Source organism: Strigops habroptila, chromosome 6 (genome assembly GCF_004027225.2).
Source record: "Strigops habroptila isolate Jane chromosome 6, bStrHab1.2.pri, whole genome shotgun sequence".
NCBI lineage: Eukaryota > Metazoa > Chordata > Aves > Psittaciformes > Psittacidae > Strigops > Strigops habroptila.
This window is the reverse complement of record NC_044282.2, coordinates 13,827,520-13,843,925: the sequence shown is the minus strand read 5'-3', so window position 1 is coordinate 13,843,925 and position 16,406 is coordinate 13,827,520. Positions and strand designations below refer to the sequence as shown.

Genomic DNA, 16,406 nt, shown 5'->3' with positions numbered 1-16,406 from the left:
CTTCCAGTCTTTTTAATCCAGTGCTAAAAGAACTTCTTCGTCTTCCAGGTAAACAGCCATGCTTTAAAGCCATTTGCATATTTACACAGCACTGCTTGGCATTGTGCTCTTTCCTGCTTTTTTGCTCCATCCTTTCTAAGGGGTAAACTACACTCTGGTGACCTGCAAGGATTTACTGCCAAAGCATACCAGATATATGAAAGGGATTAGTCAAAGAGGGTAGGGAGAAAGAGAAAAAATTACATTTCAGTGTTAAAATTTCACATGAAAAGTTGAAACTAACTTTGTAAGAGAGCTTTTAAGATGTTTAAGGAAAATCTGTTTTCTTCAATGTGTAAGAGGAAGGAAATATGAATATGGAGAAATCTATTTGATGTAGTTGTTTTTGTCAAAAAATCTTTCATGGCATTTGTTTTTATTGGATACAATGATTAAAACATTTTCCTCTTCTTGAAAAAACAAAGGAAGAGCTGGAGCTCTTACTGAAGGTACAAATAACATTAGTTCTGCTGATAACTTCCCCTTTTAACCTGCCCTGTTCATTTCTCTTAATTTACTACATGCATCTTCCTAGATCAGACTTTGGCTACGGAGGAGGTTGCCGTGAGTTCTTCCAACCAGAGAGTTAAACTGTAACTAATTTAAAAATTAAAATGCCCTGGTGATGGCCTTTCTAAAAGCTGTCATACTTCACTTTAGCTTAAGTTATCATTTGAAGAAATAAATTGATTTCAAATTCCCAGACCTTGAGTAATAGCAAATTCAAGATTGTCTTTGTACTTGAACCTATAAATCCATATGAAGTGACATTTCAAATGGATCTTTGTCATTCCCTGGAGAACGAGGCTCTCAGAAGTTAATGACTGACCTGTTGGACAGGCATGTTTTACCATCAAAGTCATCATAAAGGAGATGGACAGGAGTCCTGCTCTACACCATGAGGTACTCCACAGCACTTAGACAAAAGCAGACATCTGCTCTGCAATTTTAATTCTTCTCCTTTGATTTTTACTAAATTTATGTATGCTTTGAAACCTCACAAACCTAGCGAATTAAAAACAACCAACTTTGCTCACCAGCTTCCCATTAGGCCTCCAAGCTCTATTTATATTTTCTATAAGCCTTTGTTACCTCTGGTGTACAGTATCAACTTCTTCTGAACTAGAAAGGTCACATTCTAACTATTATTACTGAAGAAATTAATTCAGTGTGTGACATCATAGTTAGACAGTTAATTACACCATTTAACAGGACACTACAGCTGTTAGAGAACTGTCTGCACACAAAAAGCCACTCTATAGTATTTACTATTTGAAGGGCAGAAACCTCATTCAAAGTAGCCATTTGCAATTTCAAATTTATTTTTAAAATTGCAAACATTTCCGAGAGGAACACATTTTTTAGCTTAGGCTTTGTGTAGTACGTTAAATTCCCGTATTGTTGTTTTAAATTTCTGACATTGTTAACAGTGAAATATTTATTACTTCCAGTGGTCCACTGATGATAACATCAGTGTTATCATTAAGAATTACCTAGAACTTGGTGAAGAGTTTTGGGCACAATGCTGGTAATCTTTTATTATCCACTTATCTTGACAGGTATCTCAGTGCTAATTGCATGTAATGAGATTACAAACTAAAGCAATTATATGAATTACGCAATAACAAGCTTTCTGTTTTTTGTTGTTTGTTTTTCTTATTTAGCTTGCAAATGTAAAAGCAAAATCTTTCTTGCTGAAATAGTCATTGGGTGAGAACCTGAATATTGTTGCATATTCTTATTTTTTTAAATTTAAGATGAGATATGTTCAATGAAAATTAAAACCTCACTACTCATTTGCCCGTAGGTCTGGGCAAGTTAATATAATAATGGGGTTTTCTAGGATATGAAATGCTTATTAAAGCTGCAGTGGTGTGTTTTTGTGAAGCTCAGTAATTTGAATCTTCAGGCATAAAAAAAAATAAATAAACCAGTGACACTGGTTTCTGTAATCTTTTTCAGTAAATGAACTGTTCACTGAGCGATGGAACAAATGAAGACTTATTTGCTGTTACTAGTGTCCTTTCTGCCATTCCCAGTGCATGGATCTCAATATCGTCCCTTTATGTCTTCATCCCCAGTGATAGTCTCACCTGAGAGCACAGGGCTGTGTCTGGTTGGGAGCCATGCACGCTATGCCTGGCCAGTCTGCAATTGCTGAAAAATATATCTGAAGACTGAATTAGGTCTGGTTTTCAAGCAGTTGCTGTGTTAAGGAACAAGTTAACTCTGTAAGATCCCCATCATTTGTATATACAGAGGGTTTGAGCTCTCAGAATTTACCGAAAACATTGTGATTGCTTTTAGGGAGACAGGACAAGGCCCTAACTTAGTAACAACTAATTTTAAAACTTCTCTTGCTGACTTATCCCTGATGACTGGGGATATTTATATATCACCTGAGAAGTACCAACTGATCAGCTTCCAAACTAGTTTATTTTTGATGATAATAAAGAACAGATTATGATGCTGATGGAACCATCTTTCTGAAGTTTTAGACCAAGAGCTCGGAGGTGGCTAAAACTAAAACTAGCGAGACAGAAGCTAGTTGCTATAATTCTAGGTAAAATCCTGCTGGTGTGGGAGTTACAAAACAAAAGTTACGTCCTGCATTTCTCCTTGTAGCATAGTAGAGCTAGCAGTTGGAGAGAGAGTGAATGTAGCTAATTGCATATGGGTAATCCCAAACCAATAAGCAAAGCAGAGCCTGGGCAGCAGGGAAAAACGCCAAGGAACCCCCTCCCCAGCTCACTATCACTCTATATTCTTGTTCCTTGAGTGGGCTTGTGTGTGTCTCCGTTGTGGTAGTGACAGACTGATGGTGACTCCTGCAAAAACAAGCCACAGCTGAAAGCCAGATAGCTTTATGCAGAGCAATAACATCGTCTATTAGCTTGACTGAGTAATTGTATTTAATTTTTAAAAATATTCCTGTGTTGAAAATATTTCCAGGCTGTTACCCCTTCCCCAGTCCAAGTGGAAAACAAAATGCCATTCAGCAGCAGAGATGGGGTCAGATCCAATATAAACTTTCTCAGCTAGGCATTCTCCATGGAAGTGAATAGTCATTTTTTCCATATACAGTGGGAAGGACAAAGCCTCTGCTTAAAAGGCATTCTTCTCCAAAAATGGGGGGGGGCTAAAATGTTTTAGCTGTCTACAAGCTGGCTAAGGATTAGAGATTAATACCAGCCTTTGCTCTAATGTACTTATTATTACAGCCACTAAATAAAAAAACTTGCTCTTACAGATGCTCACTGTTGGAAATAGAAAATCTACAGTTGTAAAGGTAGCTGTTTGATCTTCCTCTTTCAAAGTGCCAAGTTTACTCAATTTACAGGAAAAGAGATAAATAATTCTGCATTGTTTCCTCATTAACCAACCTCCACCCAGTCCCTACAAAACACTTGCATGAAACGTGTATTCTGAGTCATACTTTCTCCTCTTGAGTCCCCGCGATAAGTGAGACATAATCAGTTGACAAACTACAGCACTCCCTGAGAGATTTTCAGATAGAGACAAAAACTGGCAAGAGATAAAAAAGGAAAGCGGCATTTAAAGCAGGTATGGCTGTGCTCATGGGACACTGTTAAAACTGAGAGGGTAGATCTGAAGCTTCCTTTGATTTCCCTTTTGCAGCAATTTCCCCTACCCCAGATTTCGAGTAATTTGTGGTTTGATATTGCAGTTCTTTGAAATGTTGGAATCACACTAGAGACATACAGTGATCTGCTTGACCAGTAGCCATGGCATCAATTTAAAACCCTGTTACTGTGAAATGCAAGCCAACGTGAAAGTCTTGAAAGATGAAGAGAAACAGTTTCATCCATCTCTCCCTCCCAAGGGTGCCCTAACTGTGAACAAAACTGATGGGATGGCTGATGGGAAGGTGCTGTGTTTCTGGGCTATTCTCAGAAATAGGGTTTCGCCCTTGATGATCACAGGGCTTTGCAAATGTGTGGGAAGGAAGTGAGGCAGCTCGGCATGGTTAACTTTGTACTACGCGCCTTACATCCAGAATGGAGGTGGGCAGAGGCTGTGCTCTGAAAGGGGAGAGGAAAAGCCGGGGCTCGGGAGGAGGGATAACCCGCCCTGATCTCTCACTGCCTCTCAGCTCCTGGCTTGTTTCATCGTAGATATAGTCTAATAATGAAGAAATTAGTTACTTGTTGGCTCAAAGAGGGGGAAGAGTAGATGCATCAAGAGAAAAACCCAACAATCTATTTCCTTATCCCTCACAAAAATCCATCGCTCAAACCCCTGTTTCCAACTGACCTGAAAGTAATTAAGTGGTGACTTAGAAGTACTGTTGAGCTTCTGCAGACAATCTGGGAAGTATTGCTGGGAAGTAGGGCACCACAGAAAACCACAAACCTGCAAAAAGCTGAGCAGGGCACACAAGTCCCTTCTGACCTTACACTGTGTGTAGACCTTCAACACCTGCCCGCCTCTCTCTTGAATGGATCTCTGCCAGGTACTGGTGCTCTGGAGACCTTGCTAACCCTCAATGGGCCAGGCTGGGTTAGCTTTTCTGGGACATGTAGTATTTTAATAGCTGGGGTAGGGAGGGCTGCGTGTTTTGCCCTGCCAGCTCCTTTGCTATGTTTTTTTTATTATTTTATTTTTTTGGGTACTGGTGCAGATTTTCTCTGGACTAATGTTTGCTTCCGTGGTGCTTTCGAGGAAGGGTCCCTGGAGCCAGGAGTGGGGAGCACAGCACAAGGGAGTCATGAATGGCAGGCTCTCTGTGGCTTTCCACGGGCTATCATCCAGGCTCAGAGGTGGAAAACTACAGTGGGAAACCCTAGGAAAAAGAAAAGAAGTCTACTCATCTCTTGCTGCTCAGAGGCCTTTCATACAACAGTAACAGGATGCATTGTAGGCTGGTGGTGGGTATCACACAGCCCAGAAGTGGTCTGGTTTAGGTGCTGGTTCCAGGTAGCTTTTTTTTTTTTTTCACCTAATGCCAACAGTGAAAGCCTGAATGAGTTCGTTTTTATTAATTTTTGTTGGGAAGACAGAGTCAAACAGTAATTCAGAGCCTTACAGTTTCAGCTAAAGTGGCTGTTTTTACAGATCATATTGGAACTTGTTCATGCAGGTGGAGTCTTTTTATTCAGTAATTATTCAATTGTGTTTCAAATTAACATTTGAGTGTGCCAGTTCTTCCCATGCCCCCTGTCTTCCATATGTCATGACTTAAAAAATAACGTCTTAGTTCCTGTTAAAAATAAAACCTTTAGTTCTTTAGACTTGTAAACTTGGGATAGTAATTTCTAAAATACTTTTCACAACCCTCTATTATTCTTTGGCTCTTGAATGCTGGGGTTTTAGCACTGTTTCTTGCTGGTTTGTCTTAAAAGAGAAAAAAAAAGGAGTTCTAGTATTTCTGAAATACTTATTTTAAGAAAATAACTATCTAAAGAATTGCACAATACAACTAAATAGGAATGACAAAGCCATTTTTACTGCATTTTAGTCAATCTCTCTTTGCATTGCCAAATATGCACTGTATGTATCCTGACTGATAGTTAGGAATATCTCTTTGAGACCATTTAGTGACAAAGAATTAGATTTCAAAAACCGTGGAGCTCTAACAGCTTTGTATACAGCAATTCAGCAATTGTTGAATCTTGCATTAGGATGCATAACCCAAACATCCTCAGCTCATGGTGTTGTCTGAAAATGAACTGGGATTGGTTCCAAATGTTCAAGAGAACTAATTAAAATATAGAAACCAAGGGTATATATATTTTGGTGTTTGAAATCTATATCCAGAAACAAAATGTAAATTATCAGTGCCTGGTTATGTATTACTCAGAAGCTAGACCTATTTTATATAGCTCTTGAACACTAAGAGTTCTAATTGTTACCAGTTTAAATCAAGACAAGTTCTTTAGAAACCAATTCTTCTATTGCTTCTTATGCCCCCTGGAAAAACTGGACTTTTAATTCCTTCCTTGCTTCCCATGTCATGAATAAGAGTGGTCATGAAATGCCTTTTATTGGTTTTCACAGCCCTGAATAAGCTTCAGGGCATTTTGCTGGTACTTGCCCAAAATTTTGTGGGAACTCACTGTGGTGGAGTTTAAATTGCATTGTTCTGGTAGGTGCTTTATGCACCTTCTTGAAATGGAGAACATTTCACACTACCCATCTGCTGTGTCCTGTGCTTCCAATTGCTTCAGCTTCCTATGATTTAAAAGGTTTGGGGTCTGGTGGCTCTACTCCAAGCAGCTGATTTTCATTAAAGCTTTGATGAGAAACTTGAGCTGGAATCACAAGCATCTGCAGTAAAACTTCCTCCCCACTAATAGTTGTTTCTCAGAACATAACCTTGTTGTACCCGAAAAAAACCAGCAGCTAGGAATCCAAATTAAGCATTATGGGAGTTAACCTGACATAACCTCAAGGGTCTGAAACAAATTCATTTAAAGACATGAAGACATGCTTTTTTAAAGGTAGATGCAGTTCCCATTAGCTTAAAAAATATAAAAGTTTCTGTTAAGCCAAGCCCCTTTTTGGCTCACACTACAGGATTAGGTCTTCTGCTGCTTCTTATAGTGCTAGTTTGTTTTAAACAGCTTAATGCCACAAGTAAGGATCAAACTGTGGTTTCTCTGAAAAGTCTGCAAGACTTTCTGTTCCAACCTTTATGGGTGAAGGGGTGAAGGCAATTTGGTGGTAGTTTGAATCTTTGTTAACAAGTGGCTGGGACTTATGATTGCTCTCTTTTTATGTATTTAATGGGATCCGTTTTAGAGAGGTGAGTTTGTCACAGGTCCTGTGCTAATTACTGCTTATCACTTTAGAGAACCAGAAAGAAAGCACCTCAAATACAGTTTCTTGCTTTTAAAAACTTAGGCCAGCAGCTTCTGGTAGAAGTCAGGTGGGAAAAAATGATTGTCAAACATGTCATTTTAACATGAAAGCTCCAGCAGATAACTTCTGTCTCTTACTTTCTCTTATAGTAAATGGCTAATTTTGACTTGACTATGGTAATTATTTCCTTTAAAGGACTTCTTTTGCCTCTCTGCCTTTCCCCTGAGCCAAAAACACTGATGCTGCAAACAGTTTTCCTCTTCCATCTGTCCAACAATATCATGCCTTCCTTCACTCTGCGAATTGGTTCCTGTCCTGTCTCAACTACTTTACTCTTAAGGCTCTTGATTATCTCATTCTTGGTCTAATTTTTTCCTCTCCTTTCTCTTCTTCCTGCTTTAGGTTGCTTGCTTTCCCACTATTTGCCTCATTTCTTCTTTCCATAGAGGACATTTGAAATTATCCTTTCTTGCTTGACAAGTGTCTCCACAGAATGTCTGTCTTTCCTTTCTTCCACTAATCCTTCCCACACTCATCTCCTGTACTGGGCTCTCTGCTATTTTCTTGACCTCAGTTAATCATTGACATCAGAATCAAATGAGTTTTTTTCTGGATGTCACCTTAAATTCATTTTACATCAAAGTGAGTGACTGCATAACATGAATTACAGGGAATTGTTTGCCATACTCTTTAGCATTCAAAGTCTTGTACCATTGTTTATGCTCACCTTGGACTCCGTAAGGAACTTTCTTCCTCCTGGGGAACAAAATCTACACCTCTGTAATTAAAACCATCATGTCAGTGGAATTTACAAACACAAATGTTGACAGTGGCAGGCTTCAGACCAAAATGGTAATGTATGACCTGCCTCTTATTTTAAAGGCATACGTTTGGCAGTGGGATATAACTGTTCTCAGAAGTTATTTCTGGTTTTCATTTTTAACTCTGTGCCTCATCAAAATCACCCCCTTTCCTTCTGCTATGTCCAAGCTAATGAATGGAGCCCCAAAACAAAGATTTCTGATGTTTGACACTTGCTTGTTTGCTTTCATTCGATATCTGTCTGTCAGTTTTAAATCCTTTGCTTCCACCCCTGATAAATCTTCCTTGTAAGATATTTTACCTTTGTTTGGAAAAATCAGTCTCTGACTTAATGCTGCCAACTGCAATTGGGTTATACCGATGAGTTGGATCCATTGGTTTGTGCTCACTCTCTTTCTCACTCTCTCCCCATAGAGATCAGGATTCAGCACTGTAACATCTCCCCCATGTCCCTTGGGTACTTGAAAGTGCTTTTCATATTGATCTGCCTCTTGATAGACAATCCAACACAACTGGATAGTCTTCAGTGCTTAATTACCTTTGAAATTAAAATTTGTAATTAACTTGTAGTCTGAACTGGGTCACCTTCAGTTTCCAGTTGCTGCATATGGTGAGACCATCTATTAGACTAGCAAGCCTATTAATTTCTTTTTGCCTGTGTATGTGCATACACAATAAGTTCAAAATTATTTCTTAACCTCCCCCTGAGCTAAGCAGGTTGGATTGTAGAGTCTGTCACCTACCTTCCAAATCCTAACACTGTAATCCTTCTCATGATACTTTTCTGAATAATTTTCATACATTTATAAGCATTCTTCTTGAAACAGAGGCAGAAGTAGATACCTTATTCCGTGATAGTCACTACCAGTACTCATTATGCAGGTAACATGACATTTCATTGGGTGGAATCTAGTCCACTTAATTTAAACATCTACATTTTGTGGCTAATTGGTAAAGCTGTCCTGCAGTGAGGACCCAACATAGTTCTTACAGAGGAAGAGGTTCCTTTGAGGGCCTCCAGGGAAGACTGCTAGGTATTAGAGGCTTTAAAAACCTAGTGTCTGCATCACTGTATGGGGAATTTGGGTTTATACTTGAAGACAGTGCCTGATTCTGATTGGAAAAATTTAAGAACAGTTTGCATGCCTAATTTAGGAGTACTGGATTGCTTATTGATTAATAACTAGGGCACCAAGCTACTAGGTTTTGCCTGAAGTCCAACTCAAACCCATGGGCCACTCCGTGAGTGGGTACAGTATATTAGCATAGCATTGAAAATGTATTTAGTCATCTTCTCTCTGCTGTTAAGAGGCTTTCATTCAAATCCAAGGCACAGAAAAGCTCCAAATTAAGAATAAGTCTGAATTTTTAAACAACTTTTCCCTGTTTCTCTGAGTTTAGGGTTGCCCAACACAGGAAAGGAAGATGTATTTACGTTAATTGGATCTCCGGTTCTTATATAGGGTCGTAATACCAAACTGCTACCAGGATTTAAGAGCATCCCACCAGTTATAGCTTAGGAACTCCCACCAGCACTGTCTTAGACCTTACAGATTTCTGAAGATGTTGCATAGAGCAGAATCATATGTGGAGCAAATGCTGTCCAGCACCCTGAAACACCCGGGTCTGTCTGTGCCCTTATCTATGCTTCAGCTTTACAGTGGCATGTTTTGTATTGTGGTTGACTGGCACCACAGCCCACAGTGAAGCCCCATCCCTGGCTTTATAACTCTGCCTTACAAATCTGACCCTTTGTGTAATTTGGCATATTCAATGTGACTAACAGCCTCTGTCTGCTTAGGAGAGTTGTAGGCCTGAGTCAATATTTAGATGAAGGAGCTGAATCAAACCACGCTGTGTAAGGGAGTTTACTCTGTGGTTCACTGTGAGCTGCGGGTTAAGAACTCATGCTTTGAAAGAAGCTAATGCAAACCTGCTGGTATAAACCCTGTTCCTGGGGCCGAGGAGGGGAGGTGGGCTGTGGGAGGGGGAAGCTTTCTGAGGACCAAAGAAAATGTTCCTTCCTTGGGTAAGAGACTACCAGACCATCACTCTCCAGCCCCTATATCAATCTCTGGGCTTAGAGCTGGTTCCCCAGCTCACGTTACCAGCTATGTATCTGGATCGATGGGTAAGCAGGTTCTCATTGTTGCAGAGAAACCAGCCCTATCCCAAAGAAACATCCTACTAGACTTCCTTGGAAACTGCCATTGAGATGACCCTGAAATGCAATAGTAAGATGAATCTGCAGCTAGCAAAAGGGCCTGAAATCCTGGCTCCTGCCTCATGAGACGATAATATCCTGTAGCCAAGAGTCTTGGCATGGCAATAGCAGGCAGCATCATTCATTCGTAACATGGGATCCAGAGTCTAAATGCTGCCATTGCAGGGGCTGCAGCAGCAGACACCAGTTAGCCTAATAGATCAGACTGTACAAATGAAACTTTAGGGATGATTTAAATGGGGTGAAGGAGACTAACGTGTCATCCCCTGCCGTGTCCAATATATCTCACAGCACTTTCCCAAGGTGAAGTCAAATATATCGAAGTGAAGCAATGTGAACTGTATCTTTGGCAAAACCATAACTACACAATCATATTGAGAAAGGCTGATAATCATTTATGCCCATTATCCTGTGAAAAGCAGCTACAAAACCTATCTAGCTCTTAAATCAGACATTTCATTGAGGGACTTTCCCTGTTGTAAGCAACAGGTGGCAATGCAGCTTCCTGGGGCTGATCCCAGGCCGGTGGAACGGAGCTCTACATCCCCTGTCATGGAGCCTGTCCAAGTCTGGGATGGCTTCTGAGAGCCCCTATGCTGAGAAAAGCAGGGTTTAGCCTCCAGTTTTCTCACACAGGTCATGTTTCCCACCATGTCCCTGGGAGGGTGGGCAGGCGTTTCCCGAGGCTGCCCACCTGCTTGGATCCGCTGCAGTGGGGAGATGAGCTCTGCCCAGCCCCGCGGTAGCCCCCGCTGTCGGAAGGGCTTGTGTGCTTATTTCCATGGCTGTTAGTTCTGGCAATTGGAGTGTAAGGGCAAAATTGGCCATGTGATATCAGAGATTGCGATCTTGATACTGTCACAGTGACATGGCTATGCTGATCTCACCTCATTTGGGGATGTTATGCTAGAAGAACTACGCTTTCCCTTCCCATGACCTTATGCAACTCAATTTGCCTCATACTTTGCATCTCCCACGCATGAGACATTACTATCCCCCCCTCCCAGTGTATGCTGGAATAATTTATTGTTTTCTCAAGCTGTAGTTTTGAGTAGTCTATTCCCGGCGCAGCCTTGCTAGAATGAGGGGTATCGACCAATCCCAAAACACAGAGGTTGCAGGAAAAATTTCCACCATCGGACTGCTTTTCAGATCTCTCTAATTTCATTTGTCACTTATCCCAATCTCATACTTTTTGGAAGTCTTAAAATCTCTGCAGGTGTTTTCTCTGCAGACTTTTTCTTACTCACATTTGATTTATTATCCCTCCTCTTACTGCGAAAAGGAACTTCAGATTTTGGAGGTGGATAACAGTCAGAGGCAGGAGCACAAACTTTTACAGTACAGTGTTTGCCATAAAAAGACAGACTTTTTCTGGAAGTTTAAGTGCATTACAATTGCAGGAATTACAACAAGGCAAGAAGAAAAGTGTTGTGACAATTAACCCTTGTAAAATAGCTCTGTTTGGACAGGCCTGTTTAGTTATGTTGGCAGGAAAGTCAGAGACATGCTAAGCCAGCCTCACTGCAAAGTACAACAGCTGTCTAATCACAGCAGGCAGGGCATGTGCACATTTTGAAGTCTGAACTGTATCTCGCCAGTCCCGAAATGCAGCGTCTCAGACCCCCCGCAAAAAATCCTCCGGTATCGCTTTAAGAATCGAATGATTAAGCTAACGTTAACCAGATGGGAGCTTCAGCACAGACAGATGAAAGCAGAGAAGTGCAGACACTAGAGAGAGAAGGGAGTTACTGTACCTCAGCAAAAGGCACCCAACTTCCAGTAGCTACTGCCTGCTGCTGCCCTCTGATAACAGTGGCTTCTTGCGTGCTGACCGCTGCGCTACCTTCAATGTCAAACTGAAAAACGCCTCCCTCACTCGAGGCTGTGCTGGAGGAGAAGCATCTCAAAAAGAATAATATAGGAGAAACGAAGGGCCAGGCGGAGATCAAAGCCATTTCCTCCCCTTACATCCAGCAGTGGTCTTCTAGCGTCTCAGTAATTGTTTACCCTCTTCTGCAATCAGCCCCCCTTGGCTTAGTGGTGCCTCAGTTATTGTAACTTTCTTTCAGCATTCAGTTTCCAGATGTGGCATTTCAAGGCAGTCTAATCAGATCCTGATTTAAAGGGGGGGGGGAGAAGGAAAAAAAAAAAAGTAAAAAAAAAAAGGGAAGAAAAGCGCTTTTGCTGCCTCCCTCGTTCACTCTCTGTGCCTGTGGCTCCTCTTTTTCCCCAGAGGCTCCAGCACAATAACATACAGATGGGCAGTGCTTAAGCAGAGAGTGTCAAACAGAGATTGTATTCCAGGAAAGCACCGCTGGCTCCCCAGCCACCTTATCTCCCCCTGTCAGGATACAGACTAACGCTCTGCTCAGTGCTCTGGTTTCCTTCACATGTTCACATCATTCCCTTTTTTACCTTTCATGTTGAGACCCTCCCACTCAAACTTTGCTGTTCAGAAAGTGAAGTCACCCTTTCCTCCTCCCCCCCCTCCCCCGCAGCTCCATCCGACTGCTCCACATGAAGCATTGGCTCTCGTGACTGTTTATTTTTTAACATCTCCAGTTTATTCAGTCGAAGGCAGAAAGGTGCCAAATTTATAAAAAAAACCCATGTTAGACCAACCTTTTCTTTTGCTGTGGGGTGGGGAGGCTGTGAGTGGGAGGAGGAAGAGAAGGAAGAGAAAGGAGGAGGAGGAGGAGGGAGACAGCCTGGCTGTGCCATGGACTAATGGGACTTAAGTGGTTTCTCTAACATGCTTCATTCAGATTCTTTCCCTCAAGCCCACCTCTCAGCTTCTCGTCGGCTCGTGAAAAAGAATATCGTTCACTGCGATTTTGGAAAGTGACTTCATTCCTCAGGCTTATGAACTTTTATTTACAAAGAGCATCTTGTATTCCTTTTTCAAGAGATGCTTTGTGAGGCCCTGGTAACAAGGCTTGCAGTGTGTGTATGAAAGCAAGCTGAATATATTGCCCACAGCTGACTTAATTTTATGCCTACAATCTCAAAAAGACAACACAGTAACTCTTGCTAGGTTCTGGGACAAAGTCAGGGTATAATTATACTAATGTGCACCATTCCAGCCAAGAGGTCAGCACCTCATCCCTCAGCTGTCCTGTGTGCAGGGGTTTGTAGCACCATTGGCCTGTCAGGCTTCATTCTTAAATCTTAGAAATTGGCTTATTTGGCTTCATTCCTTCTTTCTCCTTCCCTCCCCCCTTTCTTATCTGATTGAAGATATTATGAACCAAGGAAGCAGTCAGTAGAGAATTAAGGGTAAAAGAAAGTGTTTTGGTGATCTACTAACTTCTGCACACCTGCAGGCACACCTCTGGGCCCATAAATGCTGTGCAGGTGTCATATAGGGACCATAAACTAGTTAACTGCCAAGAAACTGCCTGAATCAGAAGTGGTGCAGCTGAGCAGGCAAGGCCACTCCAGCCTGTGGGACAAGTATTACACTGGCAGAGAAGAAAAAGCTATGAGGCTATGAGGTTTAGAACCAAAGTTTGTAGGAGGAAATGAAAGATGGCAATGGTGATTGCAGGTAATTTTGTCCTGAGAGCAAGGGAAACATCTCTCTGTTACCTGGAACTGGTATGACAGTAAGCATGTTAACTTAGGGAACAGTTACTTAAAGTCTGTAAACCTTTAGATGGGAAGAGCAGGAAAATTAATCCATGTATTTCTGGAAATCAGTTTTCAACAAATTCAGAGACTTGGAAGGAAAGTTCTCTTGCCCGGTAGATAAAGGAATTGAAGTAAGAAAGTGATATGTAAAGAAATTACATGAGTGAGAAAGACAGGAAAGACAAGAAGATTTGGCCGAACTGTGAGCTCTTTCTGGACCTGAAGGTCAAGAAAGAATCATGTGGGAAGTGAAAACTGGGACTACATCTGAGCACAGAAAAATGAAAGCTGAAAGGTAAAGGCAGAAAATGAGATGTAATTTTAAAGAGAATAGGCGTGAGAGAAAGATATGGGAGATCCTTGGTTCAATATCCATCAAAGAGAGAAGGTTATAAAAGGATAAATCTGAGAAGAGTAATCGTTTAAGGTGGAGGATTGTGTTAAATGGCTTCTTGAAGGTTTTCCTGCCTCTGTGAGCTTTAGTTTTCCTAGAAAATCATTAGCTGTTACAATTTTGGCTCTGGAGAACAAAACCTCTAATTATAGTGGAATAAAAATAAGGTCTAGCACCGTTTTTCTACAATTGATTGTGCTTTTCTCTCTTTTTTTTTTTTTTCCCCCCTGAATTGAATTGCAACAATGAAGAAAAAGATTCCTTTCAGAACATTTTGGGAAAATTTCCGTAAATAAAACTTCAGAATAGAAAATTCTTTTAAAGAGCTCCTTTCAGAAAGGTAATTTGCAGAGCCTATAAGGTTTCTTTGTGTCTTTTAATCTGCCTAGTGATGTCATTTGGGTACAGTTTAGGACTGTGAGTATGTCACAAGATGTAGGAGGTATTGGAGACCAGTGCTAGGTACTAGTCAGTATGTTGAGTGGTTCATAGTTTTGAGATGGCATTTAAATCAAGGAATTAAAATTAATTTAATTATTAAAACCTAACAATTTAATTTTTTAAACGTCTTTTTATTTCAGGTATGGTGAAAGTAAGCTGAACAGTGTATTCATGCACGCTTAATTTAAGTCAAGATCTTGCAATCATGTATGTAAGTCACGTAATGACTTTGAGGAGTTCAGGGCTTATGTGTTTGCACAACTGGGCTTAACTTGGTAGTTATGTTGGGATCAAGTAGCAGCATTTGGGGAGCAGTGGTTGCAGGGTGCCGTAGGCTGGTCCAGCTGACTTGACAACAGATGGAAACAGCTCATAGTGCCCCAAAACATGGCTCCTCTGCTCAAACAGATGCTAAAAAGGGCAGCATCTCCTGGGGCAGGAGATGCTGGAGGAGAGATGTGAGAGTGCACTGGGGACAAACAAAATGAAAGATATGACAATGCAAAAAGGGGGGATCATGAGGAAAAATGTGAACAGATGCATTTTGAGAAATTCAGTTGAGGAGGTGGGGTAGGAGACATGGGTAGGGACATGGCTGGTGATGCAGCCTCTGAAGGATACACTTGTTTCTGAGTAGGATGCCCACCTAAGTGTGATCCAAACCAGGGACACACTGAGGGAGTGCAGCCTATGTGTGGCCCATGCAGGTCAGGGATATCCCATAGGGTCTAGATCATAAAGGGGTTAGAAAGTTATTGGGCAGAAGTTGAGCCTAGAGAGAGGGAAGTAAAGTATTTCTTTGAGTGTTGATTTAGTAACTGTTTTTCTTACTCTTTTCTCAATACCTCAATGAGTGATTAAACATTTCTGTTTATTTACTTCCAATAAATTGAATTATGTGAAATGCCCTGAGTCAAGACTGTTTTGCCTGTGACAGTAGTGAATATGGAAGTCTTGTGAATGAGGTGCTGAGTGAGATATAATCAATCAGAGCAAATGTGAGCTCTACGAGCCTTGCTCAGCACAGCAAACTGACCAGCTGCACCCTGGGCACTCCATTGAGGGACTTTTTCTTCTTCAGATATGCATCTGCTTTACCAGAGCAAGAAATACGATTAGAAATATCATTAAAGATGCTTAGATTACAAGTTCTTCAAGTAAAGCCTGATTTTTATTGCACATATGTAGCAGATGAAGGTGTTCTACCTAGTAGGTCATTAATAATGTAAAACCCCTGAAACACATTTACAGAAAACAGAAAATACCATTCTTGACATGGGCAAATTTTTCCAAGTGATAACAGCATTGATACCCATCACATCTCTTTGTGTGAAATTGGAATAAAGATATTCATATCCCTGTAAAAGAGTTCACAATACTAATTTACAGCACTTTGAGAGAGGTAAGATTGTAATTATTCTCAAGATCAAAGTCTTAAAAGGAGGAAGATGTCTGCTTAACATCTCTGGAAAATCAGATCCTTTAACAAATCTCAGACTGGCCCAAGGCATTAAACATCTGAAAAATTTCATGTTATGAATCTACATAGGAAAGGAAATACAGATAACTTTAAATAGTAGAATTGTTAAATAATAAATAATTTATTCTTATGAAATACAAGAAATCAAGAAACAGTTCATTACGTCTTTCCACAAATATATATTATTCCCGTACCTGAAAATTAATAACCAAAATCTTTTGAGCAGAAAATATATATATTAATTTACCTAAATATTGCTACAGAGTGGATTAACAACAACTCCGTACAAAAGCTGTTTCCTGCATTTAATTTAAAATCTTTTAAAGTATTCCATTCCTTTTCAAAAACTGCAGATCTGTATAGAAATTCAGAACAATGCAAATGGTGCATAGGGTGCTTATAAAAACATAAGCCTCTGAATGTAAATTTATGCTGTGGTGGACTTCAGTTTCTTTATCGTTGGCAGAGATGATGTGGGTGTGTTACATGAACAGTCTCTGATTTGGAGCAGGACTTCTTCAATATGGCAGGTTAGAGAAACAGGAGTTTCT

At 40.6% G+C, this 16,406-nt stretch overlaps 1 protein-coding gene across 1 annotated transcript in view; it reads right to left on the bottom strand.

Annotated features, from left to right (window-relative positions):
* LAMA4 (laminin subunit alpha 4) overlaps nt 1-12,324 on the bottom strand; it is a 99,635-nt gene extending 87,311 nt beyond the window's left edge. Inside the window, exon 1 of the mRNA XM_030490344.1 lies at nt 11,665-12,324. Coding sequence (XP_030346204.1) covers nt 11,665-11,865 — 201 coding nt within the window. The 5' untranslated portion in view covers nt 11,866-12,324. The remainder of the gene's footprint in view (nt 1-11,664) is intronic.
* Between the last annotated feature and the right edge of the window lie 4,082 nt (nt 12,325-16,406).